The following is a 19,373-nucleotide window of genomic DNA, read 5'->3' as shown; positions in this document are numbered from 1 at the left end:
AAAACAAAGTTAAGTAGCCACAGCAATAGTTAAGCTTTAGTTTTAAAAAGCCACAGGGACATCTGCCCATTCATTCTCAGAATTGACGGGGTCCCAGAGGTCAAGGGCTGTTAAGAATCATGCTTTTTGTTGTTTTTTTTGAACATTTGTTCATACTGCTTATGTAAAGCATTTTTTTTTTATAAAAACAGTTTTCTTCCAGATAAACCAAATATGAATTTCTACCTGTGCTTCTAACACAATTAATGAACTCTTTGAGGTGATGTGTCCTGAACCTATAAGTAGTGATGCAGTCATGGTCCATCAGTAGACGTGGTAACAATTCAGTGAGAGAAGCAATATTCACTAGGAGACCGACAGTACACCAGGCCCTAAAAAGAGAACAGATAAATTCATCACGTGTAAGGGCACATTTACACAACCACACTTGCTGTGTGTTCCCGCTGAATATTTATTTGACAAAATGGGACTAAATCTTATCAGGGGGAAGAAAACCTTTTCTTACGGGAAAAAAACCTCAAAAACCTTCTTTTCCTTGCTGGGAACTTCTCAAATTTGTATAAAAATGCACCAAAAGAACATGAACAGCAAACAATTAACTTCACACAGAATTTGCATGGATGAAACAACTACTTTTAACAGTAAGTAAATTACAAAGTTGTTCTACATCAGCCATTCAATTAGAGCAGCAGAAAGTGTTTGAAAAGTTAGTGTTCATTTGAAGGCTATGAATACCTTTTGCACGGAATTTTATTTTATTGTTTATTTGCTTTTGAAATGCAAAGTGAAGTAAATGTCTAAATAGTCCTTCTATTTTGCTGCAGCTCCTGTTGATAACTGGCTGTGCTGCAGCTTCTAATTCAAAATCTTTCAGTCCACTTCTCCTGATCTGAGTGACTAGACATCGCTTCCAGCCAGGAAGCGAAGTCTATTCACACTCCCGACACTTCGGTAACATTTGTGTGGGACTTAATGACAGCAAGTGTGATCTTGCGAGATCACCCTGTAAATGACAGCACAGCGTGATCTCGATGTAAGTCCCACACAAACGTTACCGCAGTGTCGGGATTGTGAATAAGACATAGTGTCCTGGCTTGTAGTGATATCTATTCACTCTCAAGAAACTTCAGTAACGTTAATGTGTGAGTAAGTGACAGCGTGATCTCGCGAGATCACACTGTGTGTGAGTATATGAATGGAGAGAAGTGTATGACGCCGATTGGTCAGCGTCATACACTTCTTTACAGCACCCACTTGGTCAAAAAGTTAAAAAAACACGTCCAGTTGTCTATTAAGAAAGTCATTAGGATAAATCTCAAATAAGTGTTCGAGATAGGAGAAGGGAAGGGGAAGAGATTGTACACAGCAGATCAGAGAATGGAGAGGGGGAAAGCATCCAAGTGTTCAAGAAGAGCAGCTCACACAGGATATCAGTGTAGAATGAAAACGGTGCTGATACATGAGAGCTAGTGAAGACAGCTAATTTTTACCTCGAGGTTTGGAAGAGGAAGTCATTGTCACAGGTTGTTAGAGTCAATAAGTATTCACGAGTCTCCTGCAGGACTTGGAGTTTTTGATCTAGGTTAGCCTGATTTATGGGGCCTTTGTCACCTTGTAGTCGCACACTGCTGCTATTGCAGATATCAAATAGTCTACCAATAATCTACAAATAAGAACACAAAAGAAGTTTAGGTAACATACATTATAGTAGAATTTCATTTAAAGCAGGTTTCCAACCCTAAATTAGAATGACAGAAAAAAAAAAAAAAAAAATGAAGCTGCTTCAGGCCATATTACCTCAGATGGAAATAATAACCGTCAGATGGCCAAGGATGAAGCCTGCAAGACGGTTTGTATATAATCACACCTGGCCTTTCTTCTCATTCCCTTTTCAGATTACTGGCAACCAATCAATGTGAGACATCTTACACTCCCATTATCTCCCTTCTTAGGGCTTTGTGTTGTCTGAATTTCTGCAAGAATTGAATGTGTTTGGGAGCAGCAGACTGGATTTCAACATGTCCAATCCTTCACTGGGAGATGAACACTGCCGGAGGCACCTGGCAGAAGCTTATCCCACTCTCCCTATGGTGGTAAACATGCCTGATTCAAGCATGCATGTTTATGGGGGTGTTTGAGGAGCCGGTGTACAGTCCTGGCAAAAAGTTTTGAGATGGACACAAATTTTGGTTTTCACAAAGTTTGCTGTTTCAGTGTTTTTAGATCTTTTAGGGCGGATTTACACGAACGTGATTTACGTCCGTGCAACCCGCGTGATTTTCACGCGGGTCACACGGACCTATGCAAGTCTATGGGGCAGTGCAGACTGTCCGTGATTTTTGCGCAGCATGAGTCCGCTGCATAAAACTCATGACAGGTTCTATATTTCGCCGTTTTTCGCGCATCACACACCCACTGAAGTCAATGGGTGCGTGAAAATCACGCGCGCCACACGGAAGCACTTCCGTGGGACGCTCGTTATTCGCGCAACAGCAGTAAAAAAAATTAATGTAAACAGAAAAGCACCACGTGCTTTTCGGTTTACAAACATCCAAATGGAGTGTCATAAATGATGGCGGCTGCACGAAAAGCACGCAGCCGCGCACCATATGAACATGACACATGGAGCTGTCAAGTGCCTTTTGCGCACGCAAAACGCACACGTTCATGTAAATCCGCCCTTAGTCAGATGTTTGTACGGTATTCTGAAGTCAATTATAAGCATTTCATACGTTTTTAAAACTTTCGACAAATACATCAAGTATATGCAAAAACTCCATATTTACAGTGTTGACCCTTCTTTTTCAAGACTTCTGCAATTCGCCTTGGCATGCTGGATATCAGCTTCTGGGCCAAACCCTGACTGATGGTAGACCATTCTTGTCAAATCAGTGCTTGGAGTATCACAATTTCTGTGTTTTTGTTTGTCCACCCGCTTTTTGAGTATTGACCATAGGTTCTCAAATGGCATTGAGATCTGGGGAGTTTCCTGGCCATGGACCCAAAATTTCACGGTTTTGTTCACTGGGCCACTTAGTTATCACTTTTTCCTTGTGATATAGTGCTCCATCATGCTGGAAAAAGCATTGTTCATCACCAAATAGTTGGGAGAAGTTGCTCTTGGAGGATATTTAAGAACCATTGTTTATTACTAGAAGTGTTCTTAGGTAAAATTGGGGTCGAGCCCACTCCCTCGGATGAAAAGCAACCCCACACGTGAATGGTCTCAGGATGCTTTACTGTTGACATGACACAGGACTCATGGTAGCGCTCATCTTTTCCAATCGTTCTTCCAGATGTCTCCATCAGCCTGAAGGGGGCTTCATCTGAGAAAATTACATTACCCCAATCCCTGTACTTCCTGCAGAATGTCAGTCTGTCCTTGATGTTTTTCCTGGACAGAAGTGGCTTCTTTGTTACCCTCCTTGACACCAGGCCAGTCTCCAAAAGCATATATATATGTTCAAATAGCACCAGATACGGGGGGTGGAGAGGGCTTTGCACGGATAGGGGCCCAACCCAATGAGAACTATGAAAAGAGTATCGGGCACAGCAATTAGAGTTAAAGGAATTGTTATTTTGTTTTTAGTGCAACGTTTCGGTCAGGGCGACATTCTTCAGGCACTGAGCCGCACTGGTTAGACTGCATGGACGAGCGAGTGTCAAAATAATGGCGGCTGGTCGCTGTGTGATGGTCTCCAAAAGCATTCACCTCACTGTGCGTGTAGATGCACGGACGCATGCCTGCTGCCATTCCTAAGCAAGCTCTGCACTGGTGTTGAACCGATCCCATAGCATAGGACCAAATCTTCTTCAGGAGACTGTCCTGGCACTTGCTGGGCTTTCTTGGGCGCACTGAAGCAATTTTCAGAGTAATTGAACCTCTCTCCTTAAAGTTCTTGATGATCCAATAGATGGTTGACTTAGGGGCAATCTTACAAGTAGCAATGTCCTTGCCTATAAAGCCCTATTGATGCAAAGCAATGATGACTGCACGTGTTTCCTTGAAGGTAACAGAAGAAGATAATGAGTTCACCAGTCTTCTCTTATAATTCAATCAGCATGACAAAGTGATATCAGCTTCCTTGTCCTCGTTAACACTTTCCCCTGAGCTAACGAGAAGATCACTGAAATTATGTCAGCAAGTCATATTGTGGCAGGGCTGAAATGAAGTGGAAATTGGGTTTTTGTGATTAAAGTAATTTTTATGGCAAGGAATGATTTTTGCAATTAACATCAATTCATCTGATCACTCTTCATAACAATCTAGAGTTAATGCAAATTGCCATAATAAAAAAAAATGAAGCAGAAAACTTTGTGAAAAACAAAATTTGTGTGTCTCAAAACTTTTGGCCAGGACTGCATTTTATGTGTATGGCCACCTCACGCCTTTTTATTTCATCAACAACTGAGAGCCACAGGTTGCAGGCCAAATACATAAATGTATAACGTCAATCCATAAACAGTTAATTACGAAAAAAGCGTGGATAGAGTAAAACTGTTGTGAATTCTGGTTGCACAAAGCCATCCCTATAGTGCCTACATATAGTAAAACTATAGCCATAAAGCAGAAAGCTGATCAGCAAATATGAATTTAAAAAAAAAAGGGGACACGTTAGAGAATACATTAGGTGACACTTCGAAATGTGTGTGTGTGAACTTCTAAGATCTCCTTATTGCACAGCCATTAAGATTTAGTTTTTTTTAAATTACATACTATTGCGAATGAAAATATGTAAGACTCTGATGAGTACTTTGTATTCTATTTTTGTTGCTTGTTTGAAATATGTCTATTTTTATTAAATAAATACCTTTAAAACTAAAAGCCTTGACATTGGGTAAGCAGTGTCTTAAAGGGGTTTTCCACGTTGACAACTGATGACCTATCCATCGGATAGGTCATCAGTATATGATCGGTGCGGGTCCGACACCCGGACCCCGCACCAATCAGCTGATCCGGCTGCCTCCGGGCACCGGATGTTTTGAACAGTATGCAGCAGTTGGAGCCGGAAGCAGATGGCTCAGACCACTGCATAGCGGCCATTCGGCAAAACTGCAGCTCTGTTCCTATTCTTTGAATGGAGCCATCTGCTTCCGGCAATATCGTTCGATGCTCAGAGGCAGCCGCTGATCGGTGCGACGTCCGGGTGTCAGAACGGCACCGATCATATACTGATGATCTATCCAGTGGATAGGTCATCAGAATGTGGAAAACCCCTTTAAGTTGGTATTGTTAATATTCTTTGAATAAAATCAAATGAATGAACTATAAATTAACAGACCTACCTGAATAAAGATGATAATGGCCCGGAAACCATGAGAATTTTCAGAATTTAATTCCTGAATAAACTGCAGTGCATTTGCAACAGTATCACTTATCTTGTTACACAACAATGTCATCTTCACAAGCTTCATCTCCCCCACAAGAGGAAACATTCTGGGCAGGTTCATCAAGTCAGTGATATAATGCCATGTAATTACGCCTTCTGTACTCAGAATGGAACCAAGCTCTTTCATCATGTTGGTGATGGTTTGCAGTTCATTGCCCACATCAAACACAACATAGTATCTGTAATCTCTGTTAGGCAAAGAGAAGTGTGTCTGAAGTTCCCAGGGATCTGTAAATGCACAGCCAAGCATAGTGCACATTTCTTCATTACGTGGATGTCTATCCATTGACACAGCTACTACCTCAAAACTTTTCTCACACAGCTCGTGCAAAACATGAATAAGAAGTTGCTTTTGTGCTTGTGGGGTCAATGTTTTAACATAAAAATAAGCAATAGGGACATTCCAGTGACCAACTGTGCCAACAAGCATGAACATCAGTACTTCATTAGCCACATCTTGGCTTCCACTTCCCTCGCCTAAGTTCACAAAACCAACAAGTCCATTTCTATGCGAGTCAAAAGCAACACTTTGCTGAATAGAAAATGTACCCATAGCAAGTGACACCTGGGTATACAACTGTGGGTGAGTTTGCTTCTTCTGGATCAATGCTTTCAGGACTAAAGAATTAATTCCAGGGCCTCCTCGATCTGACTTCAGCCACCTAAAATTATATTTAAACACATTGTGTTAACGGTCAATCAGGCTAGTAATGGCATAGCAATGTAACAAGTAAAAGTAATCATCATGTTGGATGAACATACAGTACATCATTCTGCACCCCACCTATCCAAGTTGGCTCATGCAGTTATCAATTTTATGTGAAAAGTTACAAAACAGTTAGGATCAGGTCCATCATGTCTCCTGCAATAACAGAAGCCGTGATGCTAGTGTGAAGAATTTCTAATACCGTTTGCCCATCATAAAGGATGTAGAAAGTGCCCTTTTTTCTCTTGTACTTAACTGTCTAAGTCTTCTTGGACCTGGCAGTGGCAGCTTGGTCTCCTTCCTCAGGTACTTGTATGACAACGGGTCATTCAGCTGTAAGGTCAGGGAAAACATTCGTTGCTGGGCAGAGTACTCCGATTCAGGCTTTTTGAAAAGTTCCAGTGGAATATCTGGTGAAGCAAAAAGGGGATTTATTTTTTTTTTTCTTTAGTACTGTAGAATCCTTTTCTCGTCTAGTTCATTGGGGGACACAGACCGTGGTACATGCTGTTGCCACTAGGAGGCTTGACATCAAGAATTAAGTGTTGGCCCCACCCACTGGATATACCCCTCCCACAGACAGTGAGCTAATTCAGTCTGTACATAAGCAGTAGGAGAAGCAGAAAACCCCCAACGGACAACCAAACTATAATGGGAGAGAGCTGTGTCCCCCAAATGAACTGGACGAGAAAAAAAGTTTTTACTGGGAGTACACAAAGAAATCCCCTTTTCTCGTTCATCTCATTGGGGGACACAGACCGTGGGATGTCCAAAAGCAGTCCATATGGGTGGGGTCCAAAGAAGAAAGTACAAAAGTATCTACTCCACAGATGCCTTCAAGACCTTGCGACCGACCAAGCAAAGCATCCACTGAAGCAAAAGTATGCACCGTGTAAAACTTGGTAAACAGGTGCAGAGACCAGGTAGCTGCCCTACACACTTTAAGAGCAGAAGCATAATGGTGCACAGCCCCGGAGGCCCAAACCACCCTAGTGGAATAGGCTGTAATCCAGAATGGGGGTACCCTCCCCTTAACACGGTAGGCCTCGCAAACAGTTAACCGGCAGTAGCCTTAGAGGCTACCAAACTCTCTCAGACCTTCCAAAACAATAATCAGACCTGTGGAAGGAGGAAGTGAGGGAAATGTCCATATAGGAGATCATCCCCACGAGGAACAGCACCTAGGTGAGGAGACGTAAGGAGATCTCCCGTAGAGGTTCAATCAGAGCATCCAGAACCCATTCCAACGTAGGAGTGGGGGATTGGTAAGGAGAAACCACGTGAGCAACACTTTACAAGAAAGTCCTAAACATCAGAACTTGACGCCAGTGGTTTCTTGAAGAGCACAGATAAAACAGACACCTACCCCTAAGGCCTCATGCACACTTCCATCACCGTTTTCACAGCCGTTTTTCACGGATCCGTGTGTCCGTGATTGGAACAGTGTGCTTCCCGTGTGTACTCCGTGTACACCTCCGTGTTTCCGTTTCCGAGAGGAAACTGAAACCCGTTCACACTATGTACACGATATTGTGAGTGCCGCACATGCTATTCCCTGTCCAGCGGTACTCACTGTCCAGGGTGTTAAAAGAAAGAGTTACTGCCGATCAGTACAGCCCTTTAACTCTTTCAGCACCATGGACAGAGACTACCGCTGGACAGTGAGTACCATGTGCGGCGCTCACAATATAGATTAATGGTTCATTAAAAAAAACCTGCAAAAAAAAAAAAGTTACTACTTACCCAGAACTCCCTGCTTCTTCCTCAAGTCCGGCCTCCTGAGATGACGTTTCAGACCATGTGAATGGTGCAGCCAATCCCTGGCTGCAGTGGTCACATGGACTGCCGCGTTATCCAGGGAGGTCGGACTGGATGTCAGAAGGACGCATCACCAAGACAACGGCCGGGGTACGTATGAACTTAATATCGCTGCGTTTCAGCACTGATCAGCAGCCCCTTCTCTGTATCAGTGATGACAGAGAGAAGGGGCTGCCGATTAGTGCAGTATCTGTCTGTATGTGTGTGTACCTCTACCCGCCCGGCCGTTGCTAGGCAACGGCTCCGTCACACACGGACGGCACATGGATGCCTTCGGTGTGCCTTCAGATTTTTTGACGGCCCCATTGACTTGCATGGGCCTCACGGTCACGGAATCTCGGACCAAAGTAGGATATGCTCTACTTTTGTCGGAACGGAGCAACGGGACCGTCCAAAAAACTGAAGTGTGCATGGCCCCATTGAAATTAATGGGTCAGGGTGCTAGCCGTCTGAAAAACGGCTAGCACCCTGAAGAAAAAGACTGAAGTGGGCATGAAGCCTTAGAGGCATTGATAAAATCACATTGGGAAACAGAGGGGGTAATGTTCAGAAAATCCTTGCTCAACGTAAATGCAAATGGATCATGAATTTACAGACTGTTTTCCCTAAGGGGTTAAATCAGTGGTTCTTAACCTTATTGGAGGTACTGAACCCCACCAGTTTCATATGCGCATTCACCGAACCCTTCTTAATTGGAAAAATAAAATGATTTTTTTCAAATTCAAAACACCGGTATATATTTTACTGGTGCACAAAATGAAGCGTGCATCAACATCACTGTGTTCAAAAAACAAAACCATCAAAACATGATTTTCACACAAAAACATAATAATGAATATTTACTGCAAATCAGTGTGACTTCTGCTGTTGCCTTTCAGAGATCAGTTCAGAAATGCGTGGCTTCACCTTGGCAAGTGCCACTCTCATGTCATTTTCGCAACAAAGTCTGTTCCTTTTCTTCGTTTTTATGTCCAGCATCCTCGAAAAGGATTACTCGCAAAGATATGTTGTAACAAACGGTATGAAAATCTCCAGAGCTTTCTTAGCAATAACAGGGTACGTTACCATTTGTTGACACCAAAACATTGAGAGCGTTGTTGTTCTGAAGAGTTGCTGTTGAACCTGGCTCTGCTGAATTTCAATGATTTCATCGAGGTATTCATCATTGACACCTGTTGTCTCACCCATGCTGGATATGACTCTTGTAGGGAAGTATCCGTCGAGTGACTTTGCAAGCTCATGTGCGTGGCAATTGCTTGCTTCAGTTCCGCGGGTACAGAAATGTCTTCGATTCAAGATACATCATCGATCTTACTTACACAGTCATCCAGCAGGGGAAAGTTTGCGAAGTTATCGTTCTCTGTTCGTCATTTCCATAACGGTAGCTTTTTTTTAAAAGCCTTCAGGTTTTCTTCCGCTTCGATGATGTTGACTCCACCGCCCTGCATCTGTTGATTGAGGTGATTAAGAGCTGCGAAGATATCAGCCACGTACGCTAAAATGAGAATGAACTCAGAATTTTTGTAGCAATCTGCATGACAATGTTGGTGCTCTTGCAAAAACAGGGCTAATTCCACACGCACGGCAAAAACACGATTCAGCACCTGTCCCTGGGATAACCACCGAATGTTAGAATGGTACAGAAATACCTCGAATTCAGAGCCCATTTCTTTACACAGCTCACTGAAGATGCGGTGCCTCAGAGCACTATTTCGCACATAGTTCATGCATTCCACTACAATTTTTAATACTTCAGCCAGTTTTGGAGGCAATGTTTTTGTTGCCAACGCATGCCTGTGCAGAACACAATGCGTAACAATGATGTGTGGTGCATTGGCTTCCACTAGCGCACCAAAACCAGACTTTCTTCCCAGCAAGACTGGAGCTCCGTCCGAACAAACTGCAGAAACCATATCCCACGAAAGATTGTTGTCTTTGAAAAAAAGTCATCCACAAGTTTCTTCACATCGGCTGCCTTAGTTGTTATTGTAAGAGGCTTACAAAATAAAAAAATCTTCCTTCATCACGTCGTCGTTCACATAGCGCACGAATACAGCAAGATGGCTTAGATTGGAAACGTCTGTGGTCTCGTCGAGTTGAAGGCTGAATTTTGCCGGGCTTGAAATCAGATATGCAACTACTTGAGTCAAGATATCTTTGCTCATGTCCTCTATTCTGTCGCTGATGGTGTCATTTGAAAGAGGAATTTGGGATAACTTAACTTCAGCCTCTTTTCCCAGCAGGATATTCGCCATCTTCAACACAGCTGGTTTTATGAGTGTTTCACCAATGGTGTGTGGTTTGCCCTGCTTTGCGATCAGGTAAGCAACTTCGTACGATGCTGTGAGGATCGGTTTGTTGATGGGTACAAAGCCAAGAACAGGCAGAGTAGCCTTTTCATCGACTCTGGCTCTCTTCACATTGAAGTCAGCGAGCGTTGTATTCTTGTATTTTCCATCTCCATGCAGCTTAAAGAGGCTCTGTCACCAGATTTTGCAACCCCTATCTGCTATTGCAGCAGATAGGCGCTGCAATGTAGATTACAGTAACGTTTTTATTTTTAAAAAACGAGCATTTTTGGCCAAGTTATGACCATTTTTGTAGTTATGCAAATGAGGCTTGCACAAGTCCAAGTGGGTGTGTTTAAAAGTAAAAGTCCAAGTGGGCGTGTATTATGTGCGTACATCGGGGCGTTTTTAATACTTTTACTAGCTGGGCGCTCTGATGAGAAGTAACATCCTCTTCTCTTCAGAACGCCCAGCTTGTGACAGTGCAGATCTGTGACGTCACTCACAGGTCCTGCATCGTGACGGCCACATCGGCACCAGAGGCTACAGTTGATTCTGCAGCAGCATCAGCGTTTGCAGGTAAGTCGATCTTACCTGCAAACGCTGATGCTGCTGCAGAATCAACTGTAGCCTCTGGTGCCGATGTGGCCGTCACGATGCAGGACCTGTGAGTGACGTCACAGATCTGCACTGTCACAAGCTGGGCGTTCTGAAGAGAAGAGGATGTTACTTCTCTTCAAAGCGCCCAGCTAGTAAAAGTATTAAAAACGCCCCGATGTACGCACCTAATACACGCCCACTTGGACTTTTACTTTTAAACACACCCACTTGGACTTTTGCAAGCCTCATTTGCATAACTACAAAAATGGTCATAACTTGGCCAAAAATGCTCGTTTTTTAAAAATAAAAACGTTACTGTAATCTACATTGCAGCGCCTATCTGCTGCAATAGCAGATAGGGGTTGCAAAATCTGGTGACAGAGCCTCTTTAAGGAAGTGTTCTATTAGTTTTGCCGGTGCTAGACTAGAATTGCTCAACTTGGCATTGCAAATCATGCAGTTAGGACGCTGACTCCCATCACGTTCCGTTATACATGTGAATCCATATTGTACATATTCGTCAGACCGCTATTTTTTTGCATGACATGGTTAGTATGAAGGGATTAAAATATTAAGAAAGAAATCACACGACGTACCATCACGACAGTCGCAAGTCGACTACTGAGCGCACCAAATTCCCCGCAGCACAGATAGGCCAAGCGATGTAGCGTTATCACCTGCAGCCAATGATGGCCAAGCGGGGTGTGTCATCACAAATCATATGAGTCGGATGTGTGTCTTGACCTCCACCGAACCCCTGAAGCGGACTCACCGAACCCTTGGGGTTCGATCGAACCCAGGTTAAGAACCACTGGGTTAAATGAAATGGTCAGTTTTTTGAAGAAAAGACAGAATACTGGACTTAGAAAGTCCAATCCTCACACAAGATTATGTAGGTCTAACAAGTACGGTGAGAAATGCAGGCCAAAGAAGACTTCCTGGCTGTCAACATTGTGTGAATCACCCGCTCCAACAAGCCCCATGCTCCCAAAACTGCGGCTTCAACAGCCAAGGGTTAAACAGAACTGTAAACTTGGGTGGAAAAAGAGATCCCTGAGAGAGCAGATCGGCCAGGAGGGGCAATGGGCAGGGAACATTAGTCAACAGAGCCACCGTGTCAGCGTACCAACGAGAGGATGAGAGCCACAAGTTGAGGGACCAGGGGAAAGAGGATTTGTTGGTCCAAGGATTCTGGAGAGCGGTTCCCCCAGGAAAGCGACTTGGAGTGGTTGACTATCCAGCCAAATCAAGTCAGGGTATCCTGAATGATCTGGATACTGGTTATCCTCCCTGGAAGGAGATTTTATCAGAATGTCCTCCAAGCAGGGGATGATAAACACTCCTGGAGCGAAGAAGCGCCATCGCCACAGAGAGGATTTTGGTGAAGACCTGTGTGTCTGGTGCCAGGCCGAACGAGAGCGCCACGAATTGGGTGTGGGGGGACGGGGACGACTGCAAAACAAAGGAGCGCTGATGGGACGGGCAAATGAGTGGGTGGAGGTACATGTCCTTTATGATCTTCACAGACTCAATCAGCCCAATCGGAGTGACTCCATGTGGAAGTAAAGATCCAAACGTTAGAGGTTCAAAATGGGGCAAATGGACCAATGCTTTTTTTGGAATGACAAATAAATTGGGAGTAAAAACCTCAATAGCTGTAATGGATCTGCCAGACACAGCTTCTGTGTCGACGCCCGTGGTTAGTCAGTCTGCACCTGCTCCTAAGTCTGATAGAGTGACTCCTTCTACCAGTCAGGCTGGGAGGCTGAGGAGTGGGAGAGCCTATCACAGCCTGGCCAGACGGAGCTAGCTCCCGCCCTCTGTCTATTTATACCTTCATTTCCTGCTCCTCCTTTGCCTGTGATTCTGCTGGTTTCCTGGCTCTGCTGCTGCTGCTTGTACTATTTGTCCTCTGCTTCATATTGACCCTGGCTTTACTGACTACTCTCCTGCTCTGCGTTTGGTACCTCGTACACTCCTGGTTTGACTCGGCTTGTTCACTACTCTTGTAGCTCACGGTGTTGCCGTGGGCTTCTGCCCCATTTCCCTTAGCTTCTTTGTACCCTTGACTGTTTGTTTGTCATGCACATAGTGCGAGTAGGGACCATCGCCCAGTTGTACGCCGTCGCCTAGGACGGGCCGTTGCAAGTAGGCAGGGACTGAGTGGCGGGTAGATTAGGGCTCACCTGTCTGTCTCCCTACCCAGTCTTTACAATAGCTCTGATCAGGAAGAACGGAGGCGATTAGCCCTTGACTAAAGGGAGATTCCATTGCCTGAATATAGGTAGCTGCACCAAAAGGTGACGAAATCGGCGTGGACTGAAAGATTCGGTCGAGTGGCAGATTGACAAATTATTTTGAACCTGGAGGATATGACTGCCCGCACCCAGACATCCGAGATCTGAGAAAGCCAGACATCCTTGAAGCCTGACCCCACCCGAGATTCGAGTGAGGGCCTAGCTGGTTTTAGCAGATCCGGCTTTTGCGGCCTGCAGTCAGGGGCGCCAGGAGGGACGGGGCTTAAAGGAGGGCTTGTTCTTGGAGTTCTAATAGGACGGTTGAAAGAACTGGACTGCTGAGAGCCCTGCCCACGATACGCAGGAGGAAAAGAGACTAAGAAAAAGACAGCCGGAAAAAGGATGCTGTCGTGGGGTGAGAGCGGTTCACGGCCGAGTTTACGGTCTGCAATGTCCAGTGGGAAATGACCAGTAATGTGACTGGCGCGTGCAAGAGATGGAGGGTCCGTTGCATAGTGGAATGGGGAGAAGGGCCAATATATAAGGGACCAGAAAGGACACTCCTTCGTGTGCCATCTTCTGACAATGTGGGAAACCGATGTGGAGAAGTAAGGGTGGGTGACAGAAGACAGCCTGCTGTTGAGCATCTGCCTCCTACGGATAGTTAGCTAGGACTGAATTAGCTAGCGGTCTGTAGGACAGGTATATCCTGTGGGAGGGGACAACACTTTTACATTTTTAGTGTCAAGCCTCCTAGTGGCAACAACATACATCACAGTCTGTGTTCCCGAATGAGAGTGACAACAAATTAGAATTTTACAGGTGACTAATTTTATGATAATTTAGTATAATGTGGTTTATCTAAGTCACTAATCATTCATTCATAAGAACACACAACTGGAGTAAGAAATCTAAGCTTCTAGCAGTTTTTGCAATTTTTAAAATTCCTGTGCTGTTCTGCATTAAGAGCAGTTCTTTGTTCTAAAAAGTATGCTAAATCTTTTAAACAAGACTTGTACTTACAAACGGATGACGACAAGAATGAAGTTCAATTGAAAATAGCTGTTGACTGTCAAATACGAAGTAAAAATAGTTGTGATATTCAAAGCGATTCCAAAGATATTATCGTTTAAAGAAGTGCATATCGGTGGGCGTGGCCTGGACCTTGATGTGAGCAGTCGCACGGAGTAGGAGTTCCTGCTCGGCGATTTGTTTGGTCACATTTATCCTGCACATAACAGCCAGTTGATGCACGCAGATTTCACCCGCAGTGCCAGCAAGGTATAGCGACTGCAGGGGTAACTCTGGAAAGTTGGCTTGATGACTCGCACCAAGAAATCCCTTACTGAAGGGGGAGACCGCATGGCTCAAAATGGCGCTGGCGCAGGCTCTAACACTCCCAGGCAGCGGAGGCAAAATGAAAGAGCTGCGGATGTGGCGGCGAGGCTGGAGCGGTATGCTAGAACCTCTGCAGCATGCAGGGATAGAGATGTGCTGGCAGTGGCTGACATGTTGGTGGATGAAGCAGACGACACTGGTGAGGAGGAGAAGGAGGCAGGTTGTGACAAGGATATACTGGGGTCCGGGACGGCCATGTTGGAGCATGAGGGCGCGGCTATCAAAAGGCCTGCAGCACAGACCCTATTGACTTCTGCCCCAGAACCGACTCTAAGGGACATTATGCTGGCGGTCACAACTTGCAACACTAATGTCTCTATGCTGGTCTTACAGATGGGGAAAGTGAATGCTGATATTACATTTCTAAGACATGATGTTAAAAAAATCTCTGACCGGACGGCAGAGGTGGAAGGCATGGTGAGTGATATGGAGGATGCCCTATCGCCTGCATTACAGGACATACGCCGCCATGACCATACTATTGCAGGATTGGTAGCGAAGGCCGATGACCTTGAAAATAGAATAACCTTGAAAAGCAGGAATAATGTGCGCATAGTGGGAATGCCAGAGAAGTTGGAGGGACCGAATCCCACTACTTATTTTGAAGCCTGGCTTTTGACTACCTTTGGCAAGGAGACTTTGTCACTATTATATGCAGTGGAACGTGCACACAGGGTGCAGACAAGGCCGTTGCCTGAAGGAGCTCCGCCCAGGACAGTACTAGCCAAGCTGTTGCATTACAGAGAATGTGATGTTATTCTGAGAAAGGCAAGAGAAATGCCTAATATATCTGTTAATGGCTGCAAGATTGCATTCTATCCTGATTATAGATGGGAGCAAAGGTTACGGCGAGAAGGCCGTGGAGTCAACGGGAATGATGGATGAAGCTGATCACTCATCGCTGGCTTTTGCAGACTGTTTATGTGCATTGAAACGGTTGTGCTGAAAGTTCACTACTAGTTGATACGTTTTGCCAAGTGGGGATGGATTTCCATCTTCTGTTACGTGGACACCTTGCCGACGTTGCTCTATTGGAGGTTGTAAGGTGGACTCGTGCTCCAGCCTGAGATTTTATCTCAGGTGGTTTCATATTATTATATATATTTTTCTTGATGGTATTGCTGATACTATTTGTTGGGGAAGGGAAGGGAAGGGAAGGGAGGGGAGGGGAGGGTACACCTGGGATGGATTCATGCTTTATTGTGTTCTTATGTTTGCATATCTTGAGCGTATGTTTCTCCTAGGATGTATAGATATGTGCATTATTTTTCATTATGTTTCCTATATTGTTGATGGCTGATCAAATAACGATTATATCGTGGAATATCAGGGGTATGGGTGATCCGGTTAAGAGACGGGCCATTTTTGAATATGTCAAGAATCATAAACCATCTATTGTCAGTTTTCAGGAAACGTATTTAACCAAATACGATACAAGTGGTAAAAAGAGCGCGGATGGGGCATGCCTATCATACTACTCACACTGGGTCGTCCCGAGGGGTTTGTATTCTTATACATAAACGGATTCCTTTTAGCTGTATGGAGGATGACAGATACTGAAGGTAGATACATATGTCTACATTGTATTATGTACGGTGTTGAGTGTATTATAGCTGCGGTGTATGTGCCACCTCCATATTCCAGAGTGGTTCTCAGTGAAGTTCTGGCCTTTACTAGTAGGTTTACAGGAATCCCGATAATTCTGATGGGAGATTTTAACAACTTGATTAATGAATGTTGGGACAAATTGCAGATGTGCGGTTGCTGAGGGATGAACTAACGCGGTTCGGGCATAGGATAATGGAATCCTCGTTAATAGATATTTGTCATAATAAACATCCACAGATTAGGGCATTTTCCTGTCATTCTGCTACATTTAACTCTATGTCTAGGATTGATTATATGTTCATTAATGACATATTTTTGTCTAGGATCCGGTCTGTAGAATATTTAACTAGAACGTTGTCGGATCATTCACCTATCCTTAGGAGAGCGGATTTCTCGCGTTCAGCTAGACAGGGTATTCAGATGTGGAAAGTAAATGCATTTTGGCTCCCGTTGTTGAATAAAGAAGATATCAATAAACATATTACGGAGTATTTCCAATTTAATAGTGGTACGGGATGCCATGAAAGCCTCAGTTAGGGGGATCCGTATTAAACTTATTAGTCTGAGGAAACTAAAAACTAGTCAGCTGGGGGTAGTTCTGCGACGCAGGGTGGATGAAACTGAAACAGCTTTTATTCAATGCCCGAGCGTAGGGACAGAAACACCGTGGAGGAAACTAGGGAGGCTCTGCAGTCACATCTTTTGACAGAGGCAGAAAATAAAAGATACTTTCTAGACCGTTTCATTTTGAGGAAGGGCTGGCCATATGCTGGCTAATATTATTATAACACAGGAAGTGGGCTTCATATGTGGCATCTATCTCTACCTCTCAGGGAGCTTTGGTGTCCAAGACGTCACAGATACTTGAGGTATTTCACCTGTTTTATCAGAATTTTTATAAATCTAGACTTACTGTCACGAATGAAGAGATTCAGCACTTTCTATCTGGCACGTGTCTCTGTGTACTGTCAGATGTGCATAGGGATTTCTTAGAGACCCCGTTCACTCTGGAGGAGTTACAAAATGCTGCTGCATCTTTGGCCAATAACAAGGCGCCGGGATTAGACGGATTGCCAGTGGAATTGTATAAACAATTTGTGGATGTATTGCTTCCGGAACTCTTGACGGTGTTTGGAGAGGCCTTGACATCAGGATTCTTACCGGACATATTGCAAGAAGCTATAATAGTCGTACTGCTGACACCTGGAAAAGATCTGCTTATGCCGGATTCGTATAGGCCAATCTCCCTACTACCGGTGGATGTTAAAATTATTGCAAAGGCCTTGACTGTGCGTCTTTTTAGGGTTATCACTAGTCTGATACATCCGGATCAGACTGGCTTTACGCCTGCGAAGTCTACGGCCATTAAACTTAGACGCTTGTATTTAAACATGCAGATTCCAGTGGATAATCCAGGGAAACTACGGTAGCTGTCTGCTCCTTAGATGCGGCCAAGGCCTTTGATTGTATAGAGTGGGAGTTTCTTTGGAGAGTTCTGGAGAAGATGGGGTTTGGGGAGAAGTTCATTGCTTCTGTTCGTCTCTTATATAAGGCTCCTATGGCTCGAGTACGGGTGAATGGTGCTTTAACTGAACCGTTTGGGCTGGGTAGGGGTACTCGACAGGGATGTCCTTTATCACTGTTACTATATGCGATTGCCATAGAGCCCCTGGCGGCCAATATCCGTCAACATCCGGGGATTGTGGGTTTTCGTCGTGGTAGGATACGCTGACGACATGCTTCTCTTTTTGGGAGACACGGGTCATACTTTGGATAATGCAATTGGTGTCATCAGATGATTTGGCTCATATTCTGGGTTAACCATCAATTGGACCAAATCGGATTTGCTCCCGATCGATAAACCTCTGGTGGAGTTGGATAGGGAATGTGCTAGTTATCAAATATTTGGGAATAAGGATATCAACAGTGCTGACTGATTTTGAACGCCTCAATTTGGACCCCGATTACTAAATTTAGGCATAAACTGGTGGCCTGGTGTGGGTTACCTATCTCATTGATAGGGCGTACTAATCTCATTAAGATGGTGTGGATGCCTCAGCTGTAATACTTTCTGCATAATTCACCTGTTTGGATATCCCAAAGATTCTTTTTGATGGTTAATCGGCTGTTTAGGGATCTTATATGGAAGAAAGGGCATGTACGTATAAAATTAGACAGATTGCAGAGAGGAAAGTTGGATGGTGGTTTGGTGGCCCCTAATCCGGGGATATATTATGTGGCGGCACAGGTACAACGCCTTAGTGGGTGGGGGTTGGAAGAGTCAGACTCTGTGCAGGGTATAGTAAGACATTTCACGCAGTGTGAGAGGTTGTTTGAATCTTTAGAGGTTGGTAAAGTTAAAACACATACTAAGAGGCTGCCCACGTTATATCAAATAAATAGAGAATTCGGGAAGGTAAAATATATTTTGGGAATTCAAGGATATACAGATCACTCCTCTATGGAATAACCCTTGTTTACCTGAGGTTGCGAGCCTGGAAGGCTTTGGGAGATGGAAATATAAGGGAATATTATGGTTGGCGCAGGTTTATAAGGAGGGAGCTTTGAAACTGTTCTCTGATTTGAAATCTGAATTTGCTTTGTCTAATGATTCCTTTTTTGAATACTTACAACTAAGACATGCATTGGGCACAGAAGCCAATATAGGAGATACAATCACGTTCACTACGAATCCAGGTTACTCTTGTTGGTGATACCGTAAAATCTAAGGGACTTCTCTCACTGGTATATAAATATCTCATGGATAAAGAGTACTCTAAAAGACCTCTTGGGGTTTAAGAAAAATGGTAAAGAGATATTGGTCCTATAGAGCAGGGGCAATGGCAGGAGATAGTGGAGTACATCCCTAGATCCCTAGATTGTCTCTGAGTGAGGCACATAGGTTGTCGCATCTGTATCTTATACACCGGGTATATAAAACGCCTCAGTTCTTATTGGACATTGGACTGAGGGATAATCCTTTGTGTAATCGGTGCAAGGTTCATAATGCGGATCTCTTACATATGATGTGGTCATGCCCACATCTGGAAACATTCTGGAGGGAGGTGGTGGAGATAGTTAATGGGAGTGTATTCTGCTAATCTTACAATGACGCCATGTGTGTATGTTGGGTTATGTGAACGATCTAATGGGTTCTGAGGTATTTAAAACTGCTGTAGCTCGTTTGCTATATATGGCAAGGAAATTAATTGCTCAGAAATGGTTGCAGGAGCTTCCTCCTACAAGGGTAGAATATGTTGCCAAAGTGAGTTGGCTTGTATCCATGGAAAAACCTATATATTCGAAAAGGGGTACCTTAAGTTTTTTT

The 19,373-nt window shown here is 44.2% G+C and overlaps 1 protein-coding gene across 4 annotated transcripts in view; it reads right to left on the bottom strand.

Moving 5' to 3' along the window:
- The window catches only part of THAP9 (THAP domain containing 9), a 36,638-nt gene that overhangs the window by 9,133 nt on the left and 8,132 nt on the right, over positions 1-19,373 (bottom strand). For all 4 annotated transcript variants that reach the window (XM_075857407.1, XM_075857404.1, XM_075857406.1 and 1 more), the window contains 4 exons: positions 6,353-6,506; positions 5,287-6,052; positions 1,491-1,663; positions 226-371 (listed from right to left, as the gene is read on the bottom strand). In XM_075857407.1, the coding sequence (XP_075713522.1) occupies positions 226-371; positions 1,491-1,663; positions 5,287-6,052; positions 6,353-6,506 (1,239 nt within the window). The remainder of the gene's footprint in view (positions 1-225; positions 372-1,490; positions 1,664-5,286; positions 6,053-6,352; positions 6,507-19,373) is intronic.

The sequence above is a fragment of the Rhinoderma darwinii genome, chromosome 3 (assembly GCF_050947455.1).
Source record: "Rhinoderma darwinii isolate aRhiDar2 chromosome 3, aRhiDar2.hap1, whole genome shotgun sequence".
NCBI classification, from domain to species: Eukaryota; Metazoa; Chordata; class Amphibia; order Anura; family Rhinodermatidae; genus Rhinoderma; species Rhinoderma darwinii.
This window is presented reverse-complemented; position numbering and strand designations above follow the sequence as displayed.